The sequence below is a fragment of the Paramormyrops kingsleyae genome, chromosome 16 (genome assembly GCF_048594095.1).
Source record: "Paramormyrops kingsleyae isolate MSU_618 chromosome 16, PKINGS_0.4, whole genome shotgun sequence".
Classification (NCBI taxonomy): domain Eukaryota; kingdom Metazoa; phylum Chordata; class Actinopteri; order Osteoglossiformes; family Mormyridae; genus Paramormyrops; species Paramormyrops kingsleyae.
Window position 1 is genome coordinate 27726693 of NC_132812.1, and position 24380 is coordinate 27751072.

A 24380-nucleotide genomic window follows, 5' to 3' on the forward strand; every position below is an offset into this window, starting at 1 on the left:
GGGGACCCAAAGTCGGTCCACGTTTTTGCTCCCTCTAAGCTCCTTGTCAGACAGTCCCCATTTTCGCTCCCGGGAGCTGGGAGGGAGCAAAAACGTGACGTGTCTGTGGGTCCCCGAGGAGCAGATTGGGGAACACTGGCTTAAGAAATAAAACAAGATAAGGCTCAGGGTCTCAGCCTCCACGACGTCTGTGTAAATTAACAGCAAAAGGTGCTTGAACCTAAAGGCTGACAAGATCAAAAATGCTTTAAGATGTTTATTTATAAAGGTCCTGGGGCCTCATGTATAACAACGTGCGTAGAATTCACACTAAAACATGGCGTACGGACAAAACTAGGAATCTGCGTAAGCAAAAAAAAAAAATCCAGATGCATGAAACTGTGCGTAAGCACAGATCTACGCACATTTCCTTTAAAAATCCGAATGAGCGTGAAATTTTACGTACGTGAACGAGCCCACAGCCGCCCCCCCGACCCGCCCATAATTATGTATATTTGCATATGTAAATCTGTATAAATGTCCGCTTTGTTCTGTTTTTCTTAAACAACAATGGATAAACCACGATGGAAAAAGAGGTATTTTAGCGAGTGCGAAGTGGAAGTCATGTTAACAGAAATCGAGAAAAGAAAAGTGATATTATTTGGTGATATAAGTGGCATCACAAATAAACGAAAGTAGACGGAGTGGCACAGCGTGGCGGAGTCAGAAGTGTTGGTTCTGAAATTCACACGGTGGCCGAAATTAAAAAGAAGTACTCGGACATTAAAATCGACGTGAAGAAACGAGTGGCCGCTCACCGTAAGAGTCTTAACAGCACAGGCGGACGTAGCGGAATTCCCGGTCTCGCACCCTTTGAGCAACTAGTTGCTGCGACACACTTCTATCGGGTAAGGGGGACGCCGATGTCATCGCGGGTGAGTTTTTCTCGTACCATACTTGTTTGAATTACTTGCATGTTTATGAATAATACGTAGGGCGTAGATACGGTGTTACTTTCGTTTATTCTGTTTGTTTATCCTTACAGACAATAGTACAAGAGGTGCCCTCAGTGCATTAATAGAGTACATTAATAGAGTGAAAGTGCTTTCTATTTACATAAGCATAAGCAAATTCGTTCTCTGAAGGTGACTTTATAGCAATGTGCGCGCAGTTGATATAGCTTCGACTACGTTGGGAAAACCGGACATCGCTGCAAATTGCGCTTTAATATTTGCCTGTTCAACCACAGTGTAAGGAAATTTTATATATCTGGGTGACAAGCAGATTATGCCGTCCCATACAGCCGGCATGGCGCGACTCAGTGTTGCCTGAGAAATACCCGATCGGTCCGCAAGTTCTCGCTGAAAAGCACCTGTGGCTAAGAACCCGCGAGTGGACAGAACTTGTAAAGGAACAGGTAGCCTATAGCGCAATTCCTCATCGTCTGCCTTTGTAATGCTGGCCCCAGTTTAGCACACAGCTCCAAAAGGATTGCTCTTGGAAATCTGAATCGACTTAGAAGCCAGTCATCATCATGGGACAGGAAATCAGTATATGATCCCTGAATACGCGCTCTCTTCTAATTCTTCCATAAGCTAAGTCTTCCAATAACGCAAGAGCTGCCATGGTAGTTGTAATAGTTTGGTCATTTTCTGCACCGTTTTATCGTCACAAATTGATTAAAAATTAGGTGCCGTACATTTGTAAACAACATACTATTAATGTCAGTGTATTTGATCAAGTCAGCGTCATGATTGTGAGTTTAAAAAGGGAAACCACAGTAGCAATGACTTGAGTGCCGTCAGTTTACAAAACCGCTCGAGCAGAAATGTGCGTACGCCATGTTTGGAGCTGCAGTGAGAATGTGCGTAGCGGTTGGCCAAGTTTCGTTTTTATACATCTCGACGTGAGTGTGGAAACCGCCGTACGCGACATTTTCGTGCGTACGCACCGTTTATACATGAGGCCCCTGGTGAAGGCTCTGGTAGCCTAGCTGGTGCTGATGCTATGCACTTACCTTAGATTGGCGGCTGGACGCACCCAAAGCTGCGTGTCAGGGCGCTCAGCAGCTATACCCTCTGCTCTAACCATCAGGCCAGGCGATAACGCTGAGAAGCATTTAATCCTCAGCAAGGACCTTAAGCTGAATAATTCATGGCTGCTGCGACTCCTCAGGGGCCTGTATTCGGCTCCAGCGGCCACCTTGTTCGTGTAACAGAGGGCCATGTTCTCCCCCACGCCGCTGTACCCACCCGCTGGGCCGAGGAGCAGAGGACACGGCGGCCTGCCCTCAGCTGTGGAGCTGCGGGCCTTACGAGCCGCCTACCCCACTCCACGAGGGCTCTTAATGCAACAGACGAGAATACAGCCCACACCACTGGAGGCCTGGGGGGGTGGATGTGCCATTCCTGAGTCAGGTGTCCCTGGGAGTGGGGTGTAGCTCAAGTGGATTAGGGATCTGTGCCTATCTGCAGAAGGTCATGGGTTTAAATCCCACAGATGGCAGAGCAACCAGATCACCGCTGGGTCCTTGAGCAAGGTCCTCAACTCCAACTGTGCCGGGGACACTGCTGACCCCAATAACTGCCTCAAAGATGAATTATAAGCTTACAGTGCATGAACCGCTGTGTCTAAGTATATTGCCCTGGTTAAGGGAGACTGATTAGTAATTATCACAATAAAGTGCTAATATGAGCCGCCCTTTACATTGAAAAAGAATGTAAAGTAGAAGCCATTCATTTTGCAAGCCAGTGATAGCTGTCATCACTCTCTCTGATTACATTTAACTGATTAATTACGGTTCAAATTTGCAAAGGGTGATTATGCTGCCTCATTTTAGGAGATAAGAGGGCGTTTGCTTCCATTTGGAGTCTTCCAGGCGTGTTCAGGGAATCAGACACGGAAAGCTTGCAAACACTGTGATGTTTGTGCGTTCTGTAAGACAGCTGTGTGTAATTTCCATTAACTGAGACATACAACTAGGAATCGTCAAGCAGGATGCATCTATTTGATGTCTCTAATTAATAGTGGAATGGATCGTTTACAATTCATATATTTAGCAGGACACGTCACAAAGTGACGTACAAGTGAGGCAAATAACACATTACAAACATGCGTGCTGTCAGGAAGTCGACTAGGCATGAGTGCAGATAGGCTGAGCTTCCAGTGAAGGCCCAGGTACCAGTGTAAGCAGTGCTGGAGCAGGAGCTACACAACTTATAACAAAGCAAGGACCTAATAAGACTATTCAAGCACCAGAAGTGCAACATAAGATCATTCATGGAACGTACAGGCATCAGGCTCTGATGAATTTGTGACCCTCACCCCCTGTTCATCATCACCCGCTCTGGTTCAACACGGTCACTGGTTGCTGACACAGTTCAGATCCTCTCAGGTTAATCAAGTAACCTGCACATTCCTATTTGTCACAGAATGATAATTGTGAATTTCCGGCAGTTGTATAGGAGGCCCAGAGTTTTCCTGGCCTGTAGAGAGTAGCACAGGTCCAAGCCCAAGCAAAACAAGCGCAATGTTGAAATTACATATCAGCTAATAATCAATAGGATATTACTGAATACATTACTATATTACATGATTGTATGATTTAATCAATATGTGATTAATTATCACGTTTCCTAAAACAAGAAATCACTCTGCTACCATCAGCAAAACAGCATCAACCCTACAGATGGACAAATAACATTTTACCAGAAGTTCATTGCCGAAAGGCCACAATAAGGATAAAGGATGGCGTGAACCCTGAGTATATAGTTAGGTAACATTCCTGACCTGATATAAAAACACAATAGTACAAGGTGTTTCAGTCTTCAGAGACTGTCACTGCTATGGTTGGATTCTGCTGGTGGAAGAACCCAGCTCAGATCAGGATCTGCTGATTTAAGGACACGTTACCCTGTCTCACCTTGGTCTAAGGACATGTGTCAATGTGTTAATCCAATAAATACACCTAAGTGCTATTGTATGCATTTCAGATTGTTAACTTCATTTTAGAGCAATTTTATGAATTAAGAGCAATTTTATGACCTTCCTCACATCACTGTTTATTCAGGCCTGGCTCTGAGGGGCCTGGGGAATGAATAGGTGGACATAAATAGTTGAGTATCATAATGGTACCTCTTCATCCAGGAAAACATAGCCAGATATTTTTTTCTGAAGTGCACTGAGCCTCATAACAAGGGACTATATTGCATGGCGATGCCGAAGCAGAATCCATCTCGCGCAGTCGGCATTTATCGAACCTTGTCGATGCACAAGCAGAACCTCCAAGCCCTGAAGAGGACAGAGGCAGACCGGTTTTATATATGAAAGCCAACATTCATGCACTTGATTGATCTAACTGAATCCTTCAGAATAATGGAGTATGTTGTTGATGCTTGAGTTAAACATTCGACTGCTTGATGTAAGACGAACACTGCCAGCGATAGTTGAAGATGTTCCGCTGTTGCTTAAAATTATGACAAATGAAAATTGTCAGTTCCTGGGGGCTGCAGACCCCCCTCAGCAGTAATACAATGACCGCACACAGTGAGTACAGTTCACGCCAGCTTCATAAAACGCCGGTAAATGGGTCGTTTCAGAAGACAGCGGAAGTCGTATTAAATTCTAAGTGCCATCTTTCTTAAAAACCCTAAGCCGAGTCCCTTAGGGCCCCTTTAGGACCCCTGAAGCTGATATTCACAGCCTTGAAGGGCGCTCCGCTAATAAAAGTGAATCACATGACCCAGGAAACCAGCCACCAAACAGGCCTGACGCCAGGGAGACTGCAAACGGACAACAGGGTGTTTGTGCACCATCTCCAAGTACGTCAAAGACTCACTTGACTAGTAAGACAGGAAAACACCAACAATATTATGCAATGGTACACAGTCCAACCAGTCATCTTTTCCAGAAACTCTTCCTGCAGTTGACAGCCATAATTAGAACTGAATTATCTTCACTCCCAGCTTAACCCTGCAGGTGCCATGCTGGAATTTCAGTTTGAGTGAAAGCTGCACTTTCTGGTAAGAAAGCACATCATACTGTACCCCCCAATGCAGACCAACCCAATTATTTTCCAATTTTTTTAGGGCCCCTGTCATTCAGAGGCCCCTGGAATCATCCTAACTCCACCCCCCTCCCAAATCTGCACTTCCAGGTAAGCATACCATATTGAGCCCCCCAACCCAGACCAATCCAGTTATTCTCCTAATTTTTTGGGACCCCCCAGGCGTTACTTTCTATCATGTGCCATTAAAACATGGGCAGTTGGAGTTAGTGTAGAGTCACCCTCTCTGTCACCAGTGTAACTCAGGGCTCAGAAACAGCACAGGAATCGCAAGCGTAGAGTTCCAATAATCATCTCGTGCTTAGCGTTGGTACAAAACAACTTTAACAGCTGATAAACTGTATTGACAATACTGGGTTTGTCAAAACAATATAAAGTAACTGTAATAACATGCAAACGGAAAGGAGAATTTGGGATTAAAGGTTTAAAGCAAATTTAAGAGGAGTGCTTTGGAACAATCCACAGCAGTGGGAGCTGAGCCGTCCCCGTAACCCTTAAACAATGCACATGCTTATCGCTGCCGTGGAGAACAACTGCGTCTGCAGCCGCCCCCTTTCAGAGCTACTCTAGGAATCACCCCGTCAAGGCTGTTCTAATTTAAATTAACAGCAGCAGCAAAACCTTTCTCTTCACTTTAAAATATACAGAGAGCAATCAAAGCCATTCAGCGGCTGCTTTTGGGAATGAAAAGGCGCACAATCAGGAACCCAAACAAACAGCCCAGCTGACGGGCGCTCGGTCTTCCCAGAATGCCGGACGGAAAGCCGGAAGTGCGGGAAGCGGAGGTCAACGTCTCCCAGCACAGGTTTTCACAGCATCTCAGTACTTAGTTTAAATTAATTACCGCAGCCCTCATAGTCAGTCATTAGACACAAGCAGAGTAGCACAGCTACTGTTTGTTGTGTGGCTCAACAGAGTATCGTGCTAATAACCTGAAGGTCAGGGGTTCAAATCCCACATAAATTATAACCTCTACCATAACTTGCTTTGGCAAAGGGAATGGGGTACTCTTTGGGATTTTAATAAAAGGATGATGCATTTCATAATCTCTGTGACATAAAAAAAAGTCACAGAAGTGCCAGAGAGGGCGCTCTTCCGCCCCTATCAGCCCCGAAGTGCTCTGCAAACTAGCAGATGAAACCCATCCATTCCTTTTCAGTGCAGCTAAGAGTCTTGAGTAGAAGCTTGAGGAATATAAACATAAGAAGTCAGGAGTCTGTGATGATTCATGTCCCAGTATTTTTCTGGGATCTGAGTGTCTGTGAGTGTGAGTTTTTACCAAAGACATTTCAAATACCCCTTATCATGTTTTTTTTAAGCACACATCCCTGTTTAACCCTCACACGCCTATATACTGCACATCCCTGGTGCTCCCTGCAGCTCCCGCACCCACATTCTCCTCACTACCTGCTATCATCTCAATACCCTTTTAAAAACCAACCCATCAAAGTGACCCAGTGGGACAGAAATCACCCCTGACCCCCCCTCCCAAGGCAGGCCAGCCGGGCCGTTGCTCGAGTCTCCGGGGATGGTGACGATATTGCCGAACCCTACAAATCCCCCCTCCTACATTTATTCCCGCTGCACTCTTTCAGTCTAGTGCTGCTTTTCCCAGTTTCCCAAAATCAGGATGACTTCTTTCTTCCGGATTCAGTGTTTTCATTGCTATCCGTTGATAAACTGCCCAGAAAAAAAAGTGTTTACAATTACAGTATCGACTGACTGATTAGAAAACCATTTTGCAAAGCTGTGAACAACATAATTACATTAATCCAATTTACATATTGAAACGACTTCTCCAGACAACACTGAAGACTGAATGCTTACCTAATTTGTTGCACATAGATGCAGTAAGGTCAAATTTATTCATTCACTTGTCAGCATCATTATATGTTTACTTACATGTCAACATCCTGGACAGCAAAATATTATATAATCCCCCATGATTTCACATCTTTTCAAAGAGTCTCAGCTTGTCAGAAATAACCCAATGAGGTGACAACTCCCCCAGCAGACGTGTGTCTCTGTTACCTTCGAGTCACGCCACGATGCTCAGGGATAAATAAACCGTCCCTTGCCGAGCAGAAAACCGTGAAGTGCCTCCTAAGGTCTCTGGTGTCCTTGTTCCTTTCCTTGTCACTTGCACTCGCTACGAGGGGACATGCGCCGGGACTCTCCATCCGTCCCCTGAGCCCTGCAGCTCGGAAAGCAATTAAACGTGGCGAGCCTCCCCTCAGCAGCCATTTCTGAACTCCTTGTCCCCAGCGTGATTGCAATACGTTCGCTTTCACTTCTGATTAACGCCGGACTTCGGCCGTGTTAAAGCTGGCCGACCGTGGGCCACGCCGGTCAGCGACGCCCAGCAGCATCTCTGTCCCGTCAGAGAAGTCAGTAACGATTAGCTCGATGCTATGGAGCGACAGCGGGACACGCAACTTAATTCCCACCTGTCGCCAGTGCAGAGAAGCAGGCCGGGGGTAAAATGGGCCATCGAAAGCATGCACTGTCTGGGTACAGTGTCCCAAAAGTGCAAGAAATAAAATTAGAATACCAAAAAAGGAAGGAAACCAGAGAAAAACAACCCAAAACAGGAAATAGCATTTCAGAGTATGAAGGACAATTTACAATGAGCATTTCGCTATTTCGTTTTTGGCCTTTCCATTTGTCCCTGGAATGATATTTTGCTTTTGAATCTGTCTGTTTTATTCTGTCCCCAAGCAGCACATTCGGCGGGCCATTAAGGAGCCAATCATACTCACCCGAGGCCTCCAGCACCTCGCTGACATGACATCACTGTCACAGTGTGAGAGGGGACAGAAAAGGGGACACAAACCCAATCGCCACACATTTGCTCATCTGCTTTAATGTGCATTAGAAAGTCGTCTTCAATCCCGTAACTTCAGGTGATACTTTTGGCACAAAGAATAGCACAAAACGTATTCCGAACACTGAATAGCTATGAGAAACAGAACAGGGGTCCATTCGTTTCACGTATGTCAGGATATGTGGTCTCGTTATCTTAATCTATCCACCTTTATCAATCTGCTTTACCCAACCTACATATGCTGCTTTATTACTATTTACAGTATTTACATTAATAGAAAAACAATATAATAAACATATTATAATAAACAACATCCAGTTTGTACGGTTGCTTTTGTTATTGTTTTTGCTGATTAATGGTTTTTGTGTTGGATTGTATTTATTGTAAAACATCCATGGATTCGAGAAACTATATAAATAAGACATTATTATTATTATTATTATTATTATTATTATTATTATTTATTGTTATTATTATTGTTGTTGTTTTGTTGTTAATGGTAATTTATGAAGACTGTTACGGGTTTAATTATTACTTAGTGTGGTTCCTAATTCATATCATCGGACCACTTCTGAGACTTCAACTGACAAGATTCATAGCCACTGCGGGTCAGCATCTGCCTGCTGCCCCAGTTTTTGCATGATGACAACAAGATCAGTTAAAAAACACCAGTAGGCCGGCATTTGTCTCCATATTAGAAGTCCGGACAGCGTAAAACATAATACAGAACTGATCAAACAGATTCTATACGTGGGAACATTAGGAGAGGGTCTGTGCCAAAACACAAACCAGTATGCTCTACTCAGAAACCGTAAAAAATACAAACAGTACCATTTTCTCTGATAAGGGATGAGCATATGTCACAAAATGATTCACGCATTAGTATTTCCATCTGAAGTGGAAATCGGCAGCTTCGAGTCCAAGATGCGCTGCGCTTTTATGTACAATCTAAATTATTTATGAAAATATCTCAGAGGATTCATCTGATGTGGCGTTGTAAACCGTCGGAAGATTAAAGGCGCCGTTTGTATATCGGCATCTTTATGTGCCCGAGCACTTCAAAGACTGTAAGCATGCAGGAAAACAATTAGAGCCTGATGTTTAAAAAGCCACCATCAAACACCATTAAAGAGCAGCAAAGGGACCTTCTCGAAGCTGGAAAACGGTGCCTGTCGACCGTGGTCCTTACGGCCCACCATGAGCTGCTGTTCCGATACTGCTAATCTCTTAATTAATAAGGCTTGCTCGAGATACTATTTAAATGCAAATCACATTACAGGAAACGTTAGTGGAGGACTTTCTGTAAGAGGGTTAAAAACATGTATTACTCAGATCACTAACTAAATATTCTCTGCTGCATAATCAGTTTAGTAAAGATGCTGATTTACCCATAATGCCATTGGGTAGTGCAACTGGGATACCTATGGTCAATAACAATTGGTGAATCTAAATACGAAGAACACAAAGACCGTACCTGTGGTCTTGGCAAGACCGGTTTTGCTAATTTGCCTTCCAAAAACAAACTTGAGGCGCAATCAATCATGGGATTGGTCCTGTTCAGTGAGGATGCAACCAATGAATCCTTGATATCTGGGGCGGGGCAAGAACGACACTGGGGATTTTTACTGCCCTCGTGTACTTGCGTTCTTAGTATCGGAACTGGTCTTCGGCGATGCAAGCTGATGTAAAATGGCTCCACGAGACCACAAGTACTGTCAAGTTTGCATACAGATTCACCCAATGACGCGGATTAATTTATCCAGAGTCTTGCTTGGGTTGGTGTCCATCTGACATGACCAGAAGTGTCCGCAGTGTAAAGCCAGCCATTCCGTGTCACTGTGTCATCTGCACCAGAACATCTCCTCTCTCAGATTATTGACTCATCTGCGTCACAGCAGGAATGGTTAGAGTAACATGGAGCATAGTGAAACGGAACCCTGACTAAAAGCCCCTGGAGATACCAGCAAGCTCTCCCTCTTCAACTTTGACTGCAGTGGTAATGATATCCAACCCTTTCGATGCACATATGAGGACACAGAGCAGGGCAATATGCTTAGTGTTTATTAGGGAGTGAAATGCAGGCCCATCCAGCTTCAGTGTGATGCAGAAGAGCAGTACCTGGGAAGGCAAGCCATGCTTTTGTGTTGCCTATATATGCCATATGACCAATTCAGCACCGAGAAGCCAGAAGTTCTCTACCTTGGTTATATACTCATGGGAGCAATTTTCTATATTATTTATCATAACAATGCCAGCTGTCAAGTCCTCATGTGAGCTTCTACAGGAGCTAATGTCAGTTTGCCCAAGAACGGCGTTACAGCCATTTCATGCTTAGTTATGCTCTCGATTCACACTCCCATGAAAGAGTTCTGCTTTCCGGACTTTAGGTTCCACTTTGACCTCCAACCATGAAGCAATCAAATCAGACCAGATGTGAATATGTTGTGTCAAGAGGGAACTAACCTCAAAGACGCATGTTCTCTATAACCACAAACGGCACATTTGCTCGCCAAGATGACTTCAGTGATGTAAAACGGCTATGCTTTAGGGACCCAGATCTTGACATTTGAGGAGATGACGCTGTTTCTAAGCGGAATGTGCTCGGAGAAGTAAGGCGCAGAGCTTTAAGGAGCAGCCCGTCTTTTCGGCGGCTTTCCAGCGGCAAACCCCTGGATCTGCAAATCGGTGCCCGTTAGAAGCAAACGCACACAGCCGGACCGCTGCATTTGCAAAGCATGCGTGTTTACTGAGAGGTGTGCTTAAAACTGAATTGGAAAATATTTCTGAACTAGACCTGCACAGAGAAATCAAGCCTAAATGTCGAGGCCATTCGGCTTAATTTAAACTCGTTAATCAAGAGTGCCCGATGTGAGCACATCGCTGGTAAATATAGTGCGCCATGCATTACTAAAGCCCACATTTAAAAGGGAAGCCGTGGCGTCTCTGAACTCTGCATTTCTTCATCTGCATCCCATTTAGTTTTTTTTTTCCTTCAAGTTACCTGATATACAATACGTGGATAACATAAACAGAACATCAGAAGTACGACCAATCCTGGCATCCATACAATTTAACCGGACTAGAAACAACTGGAAAAAAAACACTACATGACAAGCATTGAATTGCAATACTTTCCACCCAGCCTAAATGGTTTCTGTCCACCGAGAGTTCTAATTATGCAGCGATCCGACAGCTGAAAAGCTTCTTTTTTTTTAGACTAATTGATATCACACGAATGGCGTTAGCCGTCCTGTCGTTTACCCCGCAATGTCCAGCAAACGCCGCTTAAACGAAGCGGCTTGCGAGCTCAAAAACCAACCAGCTAACACACACATAACACCTCACTAATATATGCATTTATTGTTACTATCGCTAATGCGAAGTGCGTGTGGATGCTTGTGTGTATAAATATAATGATACAAAGGAGCCTTTGAAGTGCGGCGAGGCGCCGGCTGTCCGCTCCCCGCTGACCGGGGGTTTGTGCTAAGAAATGCGGTTGCGGGTCACGTATCCGAGCGGCTCACGGTGATTTTACTTATTAGCTGTGATATTAAAGTCATGCATAACATGCATAAGTATACCGCTGTCCCTTTGGTCCGGGGAGACCAAAATCCCGCACAGTAGAATGTCTAAAATAAACGGATAAAAGATGCAAACTAAAGATGATTTATGCAAAATAAATAAGATACTTAAAGAAACCAACAGGAATAAGGTAATTGATGTAAAACGAGCGGACTGAACCGGGTAAAAGCAGGTAAACTGTAAATGACTACAGTGATTATTCCCGAGCCCAAGTTGACAGGCAGCCGGCGTCCGCTCCAGCGGTTACCTCGTCCGGCTGGGGTTGCTGGGTCCCTCTCTGAACCGGTTTCTCGCCTGCCGCCGTCATGCTGAAGCCTCGGGGATGATTGCCACTTTCGGGGGATAGTCCGTCCTAAACCGCACGCTGATGCATCCGGGTGCCGCTCGGTACGGGATCTATCGGGATCGTCAAGACGCTGGTGATGGACGTGCCGCGATCCGCTCCGCAAGCATCCGCAGAGGAACCTGAAGGTTGTGCTGGGTCACATCCCACGAAGACCGAGACGGGACAAGTCCTCAGATGACGCCCGAAACGTGCCGGTTTCTCCCGTGATGTGCGAGGCGGCGGAGAGGCAGGATTCCGAGCGGCGAGCTACTCGGCGATGCGCACATCTGGGGCAGCGTCAAATGGTCAGATCCTGCTTTCCTGCCTGTAAGCTGGAGACCCTGAGTCCCAAAGACACGGGGGGAGGAGCGGCGGGGCTCTGGGGATCACACACATGATGTAACGGGCATGTCTTGGTCTTATCATCCTTCATATTAAGTACTATAAGGCTGGCGTTATATATTTCTTTAAATTATATTAAGTCCTTTTAATCTGTACATTTCAATAGACCCATTAAAAAGTGTTTGTGGAGAGACGCACTAACTGTAAAAATTATATAATACATATTTCTGATGAGCAGAAATTATCTTTGACTCCGCAAGCCAGTCCCTGTCCCTCCTGCTCTTATTGTCATATGAGATGCACCTTTAGGATGACATAACATTTAGTCAAAGACAGTATATTTTATGGATATCAAATTCTAGACGAAAGCAACAAATGAAATACAGTTTGCCTGCTTTTCATTCCTCTCCAGCTATCACTGGCAGTCAACAGCAGGGTAATATGAGATGGACAAATGGGACTGTCCAGAGCCACTGATCATCCGGGCTCCTGTGCCTGAGAAGCCCAGTTTGAGGTGTGGGCATCAGTGGACAGCTTCCATCTGACGGCGCAGATGATGGCAGCGACGTGAACATGAAACAGCCCTTGGCAGAAAAGAGGAACGGCGACAGGGAACTGAAACGAAAAGGCGAGCTCCGGCCCAGCCGGCAGGAAAGGAAGTTCGGTTGCTATGAATTCTGGGATTTTTTTTATCATCAGCAACATCCCTGAGATGATTTCCCAATAGCAGCCAACGCCAGACCCAGCTCAAACATATTATGGACTGTATCTCGATTACGGTAGCCCATAAGGAGGCTGAAGGGTGATTTTAGAGAAGAATTTGTAAAGGGCTCATGTAAAACCGTTCAACGGAATGTTGAAGTAAAACAGCCACCAAGGAACCACACTAAGACTCTGCAATGTGCAGCAGATACTTGAAAATTGGCAGAATTTGTAAGGAAAACATCACAAAAGAGGGCAGTGAAAAGTGCGGCATGGTCTTGGGATCTCAACTTCAGTCTGAACAAAAAGCAGGTTTTATAGGAGCCTGTATTACAAATTCAGGTGTAACTAGGACAGCAGCAGCAAGAAGGTCATTGTTCAGTCACATTCAAGGAATAAAAAATATATGCACAAATATACTTGCTTTGTCTCTCACTGTGTGAGTGTGCGTGTGTGTGTGTCAGTGTGTGCGTGCGTGTGTGTGTGTGTGTGCGTGTGTGTCATTCATACAATGGTAATTCACAGTCTGAAAGGTTTTCATTTTCTAGATGCAATTTAGATATCAACACAAATTTTAAAAGCTTTCTTTTCAAACCATGAGATCTGAACAGTCACTTGCTGGGTAACATGAACAAGCACAAAGATATTTTCACAAGCAGGCTAAGACTGAACTGAGCCGAGATGCCTGCAGACTAGGTTATAACTCTGGCAAGGTGTGGACACTGTAGCAATGGAAGCGTGATCAGGACGATGTGTGTGAATAGCATGTTTATGCATGCTTAATAAATAATTGAGAAGTCTCCAACAAAGAATCGCCACTTTCTGGGGCGAAAATTCAAGACCACAACTCTGACTAAGTCCCCTTATTCTCCTTCATGTTTTGCCTTCAATGGTATGGCTGAACTCCTTATTAATATGACGAGTGTGTTAACTGAGGACTCGCTGTAAATATCTTTGATATCTGTGGAAGGAGAGCTGATGGGTTAGGACTGGAGGAAGGAATTGTGGGATTGCTGTCAATGATTTAGGTCTTAGGCATGAAGAAAATTGCATGTACGTGTTGTTTTGCTGAGAATGCAGGATGGTTCTCTGATGCCCTCTAGGTTTAGTTGCAGGTGGCATAGATACGGCAAGTGGGCTGGTGGTTGGGCTGCAGGGTATCAGGTCTCGATATAATCACGATTGTACAGCGCATGGGAAGTAATCAGAAGGGCTTTACATGACGAGTGAAACATTTGTCTGGACACCAGCTTGTCGGTACTGTGTGGGCGTTTACTTACACCCAGAATTTGGTAATCAGATTAATAGTATACCTAAAATATTAGTAATCTGTATAAATACTCGTATATATCCTTATACGAGTATTTAATAAATGCGTCGGACTTTAAACTGCAAAAAGTACCACCAGACCGCCGACCTCTTTTACCTTGTTTATCCATAAGATCTCCTCTTTTAAAAGATGTTCTGGCTGCTGAGCTGTTCCTGTCTTCGATGCCACTTGTGCATATCGCTTCCACGGTTTACCAAAATAGTAGCATGTAGCGTGCTCTGCTAACTGAATTTAATAAACATAAGGATGCGCCGAATTTATACGGATTAATAACTTATGGGTGTGAAAATTGCACAATTACTAAACTGCTTACCAAATTGTGGGAGGTCACCCAGGGCAGGGTGCAATGAGGGGGGTTAAGGTCACGCGATAGTCATGGGATGGGGTAACTAAGGGGGTAACCAAGGCAACTAGGTATAAGTGATGTGCCTCGAGGTAGCAACCAACTGTAATTAACATACCTCTCAAAGTATTAACCAATCAGAGTTAATGAGCTTTTTGATAGGTGAAATGTTTTTTGATGAAGCAGCCAATCATGATATCAATATGCTTTTTAGGGAAGCTTGAAAGAGTTTTATACAGCATATTGCTGTTTCTTTGCTTATATCACCACCGTCGCATGTCGCGATTGGCTTCTTTGCTGGCAACCTCAACTTGAATTATTTTCATAAACTTCAACAAGTATTTCAATGAGGGACAAGGGTCAGTCAATTAGTAATGTCAGTCGTAAACAGTTTGTCTTGCATAGTCCGTGTTTTGGTGGCGAGGGAGTCTGCCCTGCCAGGGGGCCCTGAGCATGGCAGCAGACAGATAAGATGCCAGGCCCATTACAGGGGCACACGCTCCATGGCGAAAACACAGACATCATTCATTTAGCCGCATGTGGTTGGATCTGGACAGGAATCCTGCACATGCACCGGGAGAAGCTGCAGATTCAACACACACAGAAGCAGGGCTGGATTGGTTACCTGGCACAGCGGGCATTTTCCTGGTAGGCCAATGCAGGCTGGCATAATTTACCGTGGGGGTCCACAAACTCCAGGGCTGGCATTCAATCCCAGTCCAGACTTGCACAGAACCTTAGTAGGACTTGAACCCTCAACACCTCAGAGGGACATAAATACCCTGGCAGATTCCCTTGAAAACGTAAAATTATAGATTAAATTATAGATAGGGGTGGGCGGAGTAAAAGAATTTCAGTCTACACCCCTGACAACACTACCCACTCTGCCACTGTTAAATATATAATTACTAGAGATAATCAATAATTCTCTTTCTGTTTTTAATTAATTTTAACTTACTTAGTGATTACCCGTTTAGAGCCACTAATTAGCTAAAGAACAACCCATAAAGACAAAATAAACAAGTGAATATATTTGCTCTTGTTAAATCTGCATGTGACCAAATTAAGGCAGTGCATTTTATTAGTGCTGACACGTGTTACTGGGCTGCCGGTGAGTACAGCTGTACCGAATGTCCTGAAGTGACACTTTTTTTTCCCACCAGTGTGAATTGTGCAGCACATTCATTAATATCTCAATCAAGCCTAATTACTGTGCCGTGGTGACCCGGGGCAGGCAGTGTGCATGCGGCACTGCGTGCTGCCCCTAATGACCTGTTTCTTGGGGAATTAGAGACCCCTATTGTTCACGGGAAGGCAGCCCGGCCTCTCGTTTCACTGAACCAGAGCCACCAGGCTGGCGTAATGCAGTTCGGACGCAGGGAAGGTTTGATTGGATCGTGCTGCAGATTGAGCTTCTCCCTCACTGGTCTCAAATTACTTCCTAATGTCGCATTTGTTCTCAGCAAACGCTATCTTAATGAAGTGTCTCTAATCCTCCTATACCAGGGCATTATGGGTAGGATGTGAAACCAACAGCATAGGAGCTTTGCAGACAGGGTTAGAAACCAGTAACCGCTAGAATGGAAATTGTCACAGTCATTTAAAAGCAATTATAACAATTTCAGTAAGCTATAATTCAAATAATCTCTTTTAATGCCTATTGGATGGATTTATTTAAGTCATTTTTGGATAAAAGGATTTGCCAAATGAATAACTGCAAATATAAATGTAACAATTTCCCACTGTATCATGTGAAAAGAAGCTCAAAGTAAAAGTTTTCAAGCTGTAAAGATTTGATTTATGTATATATATATATACATTATATATATATATATATATATATATATATATATATATATACACACATACATTATATATATATATATATATATATACACACATACATTATATATATACACACATTATATATATAATGTATATATAATATATATATATATATATATATATTATAATATATATATATATATACATATATATATATATATATTATCTATAAACTGTTTTTTTCATGAGGTACTGCTCCTTTTCTTTGAAAACAACATAATCTTCATAAATATAACCTGACTTCTTGTTTAACAAAATAAACAGTTTTGTCAGTCTAGAGTATCATCAGTAACTTAAAATTCGCATCATGTCACTGTGATATCCTGTTGGGTTCAAATTTGGCAGGAAATGCACACTATCAATACTAAATCAGTCCTTTTTCATGATTACACCCTTACACCCTTTCATAAAAGACGATGCCATGTTTCAAAGCTGTCCATGGTAAATAACTGATGATGTAGAAACACTTTTTAGTCAAAATCAATACACGTCAAATCCAGAGAAAATCCCCTGCAGTAATTTATCACAGTGGTTCCAACCCGCTCCTACAGGGGACCCTCAGACAGTCCATTTTTTTGCTCCCTCCCAGCTCTCCCAGACAGTCCACATTTTTGCTCCCTCCCAGCTCTCTCTCAGACAGTCCACATTTTTGCTCCCTCTCAGCTCTCTCCCAGACAGTCCACATTTTTGCTCCCTCCCAGCTCTCTCCCAGACAGTCCACATCTTTGCTCCCTCCCAGCTCTCTCCCAGACAATCCACATTTTTGCTCCCTCCCAGCTCTCTCCCAGACAGTCCACATTTTTGCTCCCTCCCAGCTCCTGGTACAAACAGGTGCACTGTCTGGGGGTCCACAATGAGCAAGTTGGGAAACACTAATTTCTCCTCCAAAGGATGCTGCACCCCTGATGGTGAACTGCTGTAGTAACCGACTGAGATGGGAGGACAGCTGTCTGAATCACATTAAGCACACAGAGCGGTTCAAGGTCCACCCATGTAGTGGCCCAATCTGCCACCTGCATGGCCAAGGACACGCCTCCATGGTCACTCTGTCATGCGGTGACCAGGAGGACAGGTCACACTCGCTTTACCTCAGACCCTTTGGGGCTTTGGTCACTCCCCCGAAATGAGGGTTAGCGTAAATTATAAACCACCTGATACAGTAACATCTGTGCTGATTGGCTGATGGGGACTTTGGGGAGAAAGCTGGACATACCCACTTCAGGGAGACAGTTACCAGTTGAGTTCAGCCCTCAGGAGCTGTCATCATAAGACGGCTTCCTTCCCGCTACAGGCAGCTCGACTCACTGGAGCGTGTCTCACGGATTACCCTCGACGATGCCTGATGAATTGCGATTCCTCGTGAATGGGAAAAGATCGAGATTACAAGGGGTTGTACTATAAAACCTCCACCATCTCTCTTCAAAAGAAAGCATGGGACAGGACAAAGCTTTGTGTTTCTGGAGAGCAGGCCAGCTTAGCCCAGCCCTGAACCGAATGCTTATTGCTCTACAGGAATTAAGCTGTATTTTAGCTAACGGCGATTTGCTGTGAGTATTACTCTCCTCCCATGGAACCAGCCCAGCCTCCCATTACCCTGTTAAACCTACTGTCCTTTCTGGGCTGTTTTATGGGAGTATTTTAAGAAGCCATAATTTCACCCCAAGATGCACTGATGTACACTTAAAATGTACACAGCATGCAGGTATTTCCCTTGGACGCCATAAACTGTCAAGCCAGAACTTATTTGCAAGTCTTATACTATAGAAAACCAATTTTGCTTTTTGTCTTTTATAGACTCCATTTTAAAAAGTCCATCCTAACAAGAAGCTAAACAGGTATATTTGCAACTTCTTCTACAATGTGGCCGATTTCCCTACAAGTTACGAACATTTCAGTAAATAGGCATTTCAGGAAGATAACTCCTCCTCTCTCTATATGTCTGGTAAGTACACACACATTTTAGTTCATACATGCAGTTACCCACATTCAGTAATGTGATTTATCCAAATATATTATCCATCCATCCATCCATCTTGCTGTCAGCAGACTGGATAAGGCCACTAACACCAGTAACACTGCAGGTCATTTTTACACACCTAGACAAGGACGCAGGTGGGGGGGGGCTGCTATTCAGAGTCGTCAGATTAACTGAGCTACAAGTAATGCTTTGGAAGGAGCATCAGAGTCTCATTGGTAACGTTTCAGTTAAAAGGCTCCCATCACCACGATGCATGTGGACAGGTGGGGCATGTGGACAGATGAAGCGCGTGGACAGGTGGGGTGAGTGGACAGGCGATGTGTGTGGACAGGCAACGCGTGTGGACAGGTGGGGCATGTGGACAGGTGAAGCGTGTGGACAGGCGGTGTGAGTGGACTTGCGATGTGTGTGGACAGGCAACGCGTGTGGACAGGTGGGGCATGTGGACAGGTGAAGCATGTGGACAGGTGGGGCATGTGGACAGGTGAAGCGTGTGGACAGGCGGGGTGAGTGGACTTCTTGTGCTCGATGTAGGTCCATCTCTCAAGTGCTAAATGCATGAGCAGCGATGGTACAGCAAGCTTCAAAGAAATCACCCCAAGCTCTTTCTCCTTGAAAATATTATACATAATCCTTATTCGGCTGATCCACAAACAGCACGTATACAAATAATAAATATATTATGTCTATGTATCCAGACCAGTCAGTTGAAGGCATAAAGACCTGATGTGCATCGATAAAGGAAATGTTTTCAATAAATGCTATTATTATTATTATTATTGTTGCTATTAACAAGAACAACAAGAACAATAATAATAATAATATGGGATCATGAAGTTCCTACATATGTTGATCTATGAAGAGTATATAAGCAATAGCACACTGGCTAATAATATTAATAATAATTTATTATTAGGTCTGCCGTTACTTCTCATTGGTGGAAAAAGGCTACATGTGATTAGCTGGATAATCATTCCTGGCCAATGAGCCGCGTGAGGGAGCTGTCGATATGACCCAAAAAGCCAATAGTACAATAATCTTCAAATCTACAGGGAAAGTCAAAGTACAGTACAGTTAAGAAAGCATGCAGAATCTATTACAGTGAATCATCAAGGATGTAACACGAGTAGTTATTCAATTTATTTGTGTTGTCTTACTACTAATCCCATTTTAACGTTGCACTATTGTAATTATGCTCAACAAGCCAGACTCCATCAGGTGAGAGCAGGTCGGGGGATAGAATTTTATTAATTTTATAAGACAAATAAAATGTAAAAGTTTATATCTAAAACAAAAATGGTGTCACATAAATGGTCATTCATCACAAAGTGGTGATTTTAATATTGTATAAATTTAATATTGAGTTTAATAATACTATTTTTAAATCTATGAAATAGCAGCACAATGGTCTGTCTGCATATATAGCGGGACAATTAACATTTGGGGTCATTTCTGTGTGTGAATGAGGTATCGATTAGCCAAAGATGGTGTGCTTGTTAAAAAAATATATTGGTGTATTGAATGGTCGCTGCAAATACTGAGCTGTTTCAAAAAATCTGGATAACAGCTTTTGACAGAGAAATTATTCCAGCACCATGGAAATTGAAGCCCACACTACACATATATGCATCTGTAAAAGAGACACACAACACATTAATGCACAGGATGCTCAAAGCACATTCTGTGAATAACCATCTTTATTGTCATAGAGTCACTCCAAAAATACCACCTGGGGGCAGCGAAGGAGTTAAAGGTATCCTGTTGAAAGCCCCCCTTACACTTATTTAAAGTCTCCACGGTCAGCTCGCACTGCATCTATCAGAGCACCAATCAGGATCCGGGCAGCGTGTGACATCACGTAACTCTGTCCAATCACAGCACAGCAGGAGTCAACAATGAATGGGGTATGTGGTAATGGCCCTAGCAGAGACATGGCTGTGGGTAGGCTGGGAGGGAGGGGATTGGGCAGCCCCCGGCGTGGGCGAGGAGGCACAGTGAGTGCAACTCAGAGAGCGAGGGGTGGTATGTCCGTTTTGAAAAAGAAAGCCGTGGTAAATCTTTTAATAAAAATCCTCAAGAAAAATCATGTGTAACCATCTTTAAAAAAAAAAATCCATGAGAGTGCATAATTAAGAAGCAGTTCACGTTACGCGTTAAACAACCAAACTAATTTAACATTTGACCAAGTCCAATGAATAATAAAAAAAAACAAAACAGCCACAGCTCACTGACACCATGGTGTATAATTAAGAGATTACTTGACAGCTCACTAAGCTTTTATTTCAAAGCACCAACCTGTAATTTTATATTTGCAGCAGTCATCCTAGACCAAAATGAGATGTATTTCCATGTCAGGAAGTAAACCTGCAGAATGCTTTAAACGTGCTCACCCTGCACCCTGCATGTTAAAATGTGAGTGATGTCAGGCCATGAAAAGCTTTTACTGTATCTGACATGGGACAAAGCATGCTGAAATTTACATTTAAGGCATTTGGCAGTGCGCTAATGAAATCTGTTTAATTCACCAGCTAGGTTACTCCCTAAAAATGTGGTTTGGCTATTTATCACAGTAATACATTAATCCCCAGTGCCTGGAGCATAAATTTGGCAGAAGAAAAATCGCCAGAAACAGGAGCCACGAGAGAGGACTGGGTGGAGTCCTGCCTACTGGCACGCCACCCAGTCAAAGTTTGCGGGTGGTCATCCTGGAAAGGGCAAACAAGCATCACAGGAGACCTTCAGAGCTTATGGATATTATATCTGATCCAATAACACTATTCGACGGGGCACAAATAATATAGTATTGAGCTATTACTTATGTATTAATTAACCAAAAACTAAGACTTGGGTAAACACTGATCACACGTTTATTCATTAGAATGAATCATGATGCATAATTTATCTCAAACAGGTACTCTATCTGTTAATTTTGAAAACCTTTGTGAACTACTGAAGGACCTACTGAAGGACAAATAGTGAATTACACAAGTGAAACACTGATCTCATGTTTGTTCATCATTAATGAATCGTGGCACATCTTTTATTTGAAGTATCAACTATATTGGCTCATGATTTGTTCATAATTTGTACTTCAATAGTAACTGAGTAACTACTAAGAATTTGTGTCCCCTCAAATAAAGTGTTACCTGCGATCCTTCTTCAGGAGTTCCACAAACAGCAAGTATAAAAATAATAAATATATTACACCTATGTGTCCAGATCAATCAGCTGAAGGCATAAAACCTGATGTGCACACTAACTCAAATCGATAAAGGAAATGCTTTCAGTAATAACACAAATAATAATCATAACCATATGTTGAATGTATATGCCATAGCATATTGATTATTGTCTGTTGTTCCTTCTCATTGATGAAATAGATGAACATCACAGGAGACATCTAGAGCTTCGCTCCTCCAGCACTTCCCTCAGCTCCCTCAGCCTACAGCTCCTGACCTCCCATGGGAGGTGATCAGACCCCGCTAAAAGGTCTTCCCAGGCTGTGACCAATCCAGGGTGACCAGCCTCCCAAACTGCGGCTACAGAGGTTCTATCTGAAAACTACTCTGTGGCCCTGTGTCACATACAGTCCCAGACTCGAACCCCGTCTTGCACTTCATCCTCATCTATTTCCCCAGAAGTAACAGGGCACCCTCCTGCTGCCCTACCCAAGTCCAAGTCGCAAGGCTTTCCAACCCTAATGATCCTACAGAAGGCCTTTGCGTGTCCCCCTCACCAGAAGGGGGCGCCCTATCACAAACGCTTTCATTTTCCCTGCGGGGAATCCTTAGAGCCATGGGGACACCCTCTTCCCCATAGCAGACGCTGGACTGTCGGCTGACAGACCCCCCTACTGTAGCAAATTAACAACTCACCTAAAATCCATCACTAAAGCTTTTCCAAGAGGCTCACTGTAGCTTGACGACAGGATCCTGGCCCTGAAAGTTACTCCCACCTCTATCTCCCATGAGAGCAAGATGGAATTCGCGGAAAACTGCCCAATTTCCCCACAGGGGTGAATAAGTGCCGCTATTTTATTCTTTGGCTTTAGGCCTATACTTGACCAGGAGATTGCTTCATCGCTGGAGTCCAGCCCACCTACAGCGAACTCCAGCTGTACTTTCTACCACTTCAGCAGGCCGCCAGTCTGCATGTGGGCCCGACTACATTTCCGACGTGGCACTGGGCAGAAGTTCAGTGTCTGGGGTTGCTCTTAGGCTGTGGGCAAGTATCTCCAAATCGATGGCGCAACCGAAGGTGTCCCCCGCCTGGACTCCAGCCCAGCAGGGCTTGAGCACTTGTTACCCAAGATCCAAATGCTTCTTTCCCCTGCAAAGGGGAGCCCCCAGATCTGGCTCTGGGCATCAGGTTCCTCTCCCGCTGTCCCAGACAGATCAATTCCTCATCCTAGGAGATGACTGTGGCGGCAGAGAGCCGGGGGATCTGAGAGAGACGTGAATCCCAAATAGTAAGGCGACACAGCAGTGATCAGTCTCATCTTGTCTTTTCCTCTTTTTCTTTGCCTCTCTACCTTCATTATATCCCCCATCTTTAGGGAGACCCAGTCCCATGACTCAGTTTGGCAGCAGCGGAAGTTAAATCTTTTCCGAAACAGCATTAATGACACTATGTAACGTGACAAGAATATAGGGCAGGTGATTGGCTGATTTCCCAACATGTTATAAATGATAAATCCTTTGTTTTTCATTTGCACATGCACAAGTACATTGGAATTATTCTCTCCACCTGCCCCATCTTGCGGTCCATAGCTTGGGGGTCACAGCGCAGGGTCAGCTGATATGCGGCACCCTTGGAGCTGGGGGTTAAAAGCTTTGCTCAGGGGGCCACGGAGATGTTCTGCCAAGGGCCGGGCTCGAACCAGCGATCTTCTCAACATGGGCACACAGCCAGTCACTGCCCCATTTACCGTACTCATAACACCACTGGATAAGTCTAAAATTGATTTATTGTAGTTCTTCCTGCTAGACTCGGTTTTGCAGCTAGCCAGAGTTGAGCTTAGCTATAAAGCACACCGCTAATGCTAATAATAGCACCATCTCACAGCATATAATCATTCACTGATGAGTAACCAAACAGGTGTGCTTCTTCGGGCATATGGAACGGGGGCTTCCATAAAATACCCCCATCAGGGTAGTGCCTTAAAATTTAATGTGCCTGTCACAGGCCACCCCTCCCATCGTTAAAAACACACCATGAAGGTGTCAGACACTCTGCAGGAAACAATCTGCCATCGATTTATGTATTTGAAAAGCTGTTCTAAACACTTAAATACCCTTTTAAGACCTTCAGTATAAATGACTTTCAATGTAGTGCAGGCCATACCTACAATAGTTTTACCACACAACATACTTTTTTAATCAGTTCAATGCAGTTTGATATCACATATTTTGAAAAAATCTCAATTTGGGATACGTATAATATTAAATAAAGATAAAGATTTGGTATATAGCATAAGATAAAGTGTGTGTGTGTGTGTGTGTGCATGTGTGTGTGTGCATTTGCATGTGTGCATTTGCATGTGTGCGTGTGTGTGTGTGTGTGTGTGCGTGTGTGTGTGTGTGCGTGTGTTCTAGCATGCGAGTCATATTCCAAACAAAGGTCGTACACCAAGCAAAATTTTCCGTATCCAAACAGGACGTATACCAAGTTGGACTTATTCCATGATGTATACCGAGGTACCACTGTATATTATTTAATCTGCTAAATCATGATTTGTCCTCATGCCTTTTTTATTATCAAAGCATCGCTCTCTGACATGGCTAATATCATCCTCTGTCTTGGTTTCTCACCTTACTTGCCCACATGTGGTCAGTTTTCATTGCACGCTGAAGCCAGCCACCCCTGAGAGAGACACTCATCTCCTCGCACCCCTAACTCCCACCTGGCCACGTGGCTCCTCCATGCTTCTGCTGGGTGCCCTCACTGTGGGTTACTGCTCTTTTCACACTGATTACAGACTGAAAAAAGCTTCAGAGCCTGGTACCCAGCTGGCATTCAGTAATAATGCTCTCTCCGTCCCCTTCTGTTTGCCAACAGCGATGTTC

At 44.0% G+C, this 24380-nt stretch overlaps 1 protein-coding gene and 1 long non-coding RNA gene across 4 annotated transcripts in view; one reads left to right on the plus strand and one right to left on the minus strand.

The window, feature by feature from the left end:
• The window catches only part of LOC111857196 (inactive dipeptidyl peptidase 10), a 125994-nt gene that overhangs the window by 61692 nt on the left and 39922 nt on the right, over positions 1-24380 (minus strand). Inside the window, exon 1 of one of the 3 annotated variants that reach the window (XM_023837803.2) lies at positions 11698-12133. The exons of 1 other annotated variant lie outside the window; for it this stretch is intronic. In XM_023837803.2, the coding sequence (XP_023693571.1) occupies positions 11698-11757 (60 nt within the window). In that variant the 5' untranslated portion in view covers positions 11758-12133. Of the gene's footprint in view, positions 1-7075; positions 7286-11697; positions 12134-24380 lie in introns of those variants that run through there. One more of the 3 variants, XM_072700337.1, reaches the window with a different exon arrangement.
• On the plus strand, positions 573-13234 carry LOC140578650 (uncharacterized). The gene is made up of 2 exons (XR_011982920.1): positions 573-914; positions 12530-13234. It is a non-coding gene; the product is annotated as an uncharacterized lncRNA (long non-coding RNA).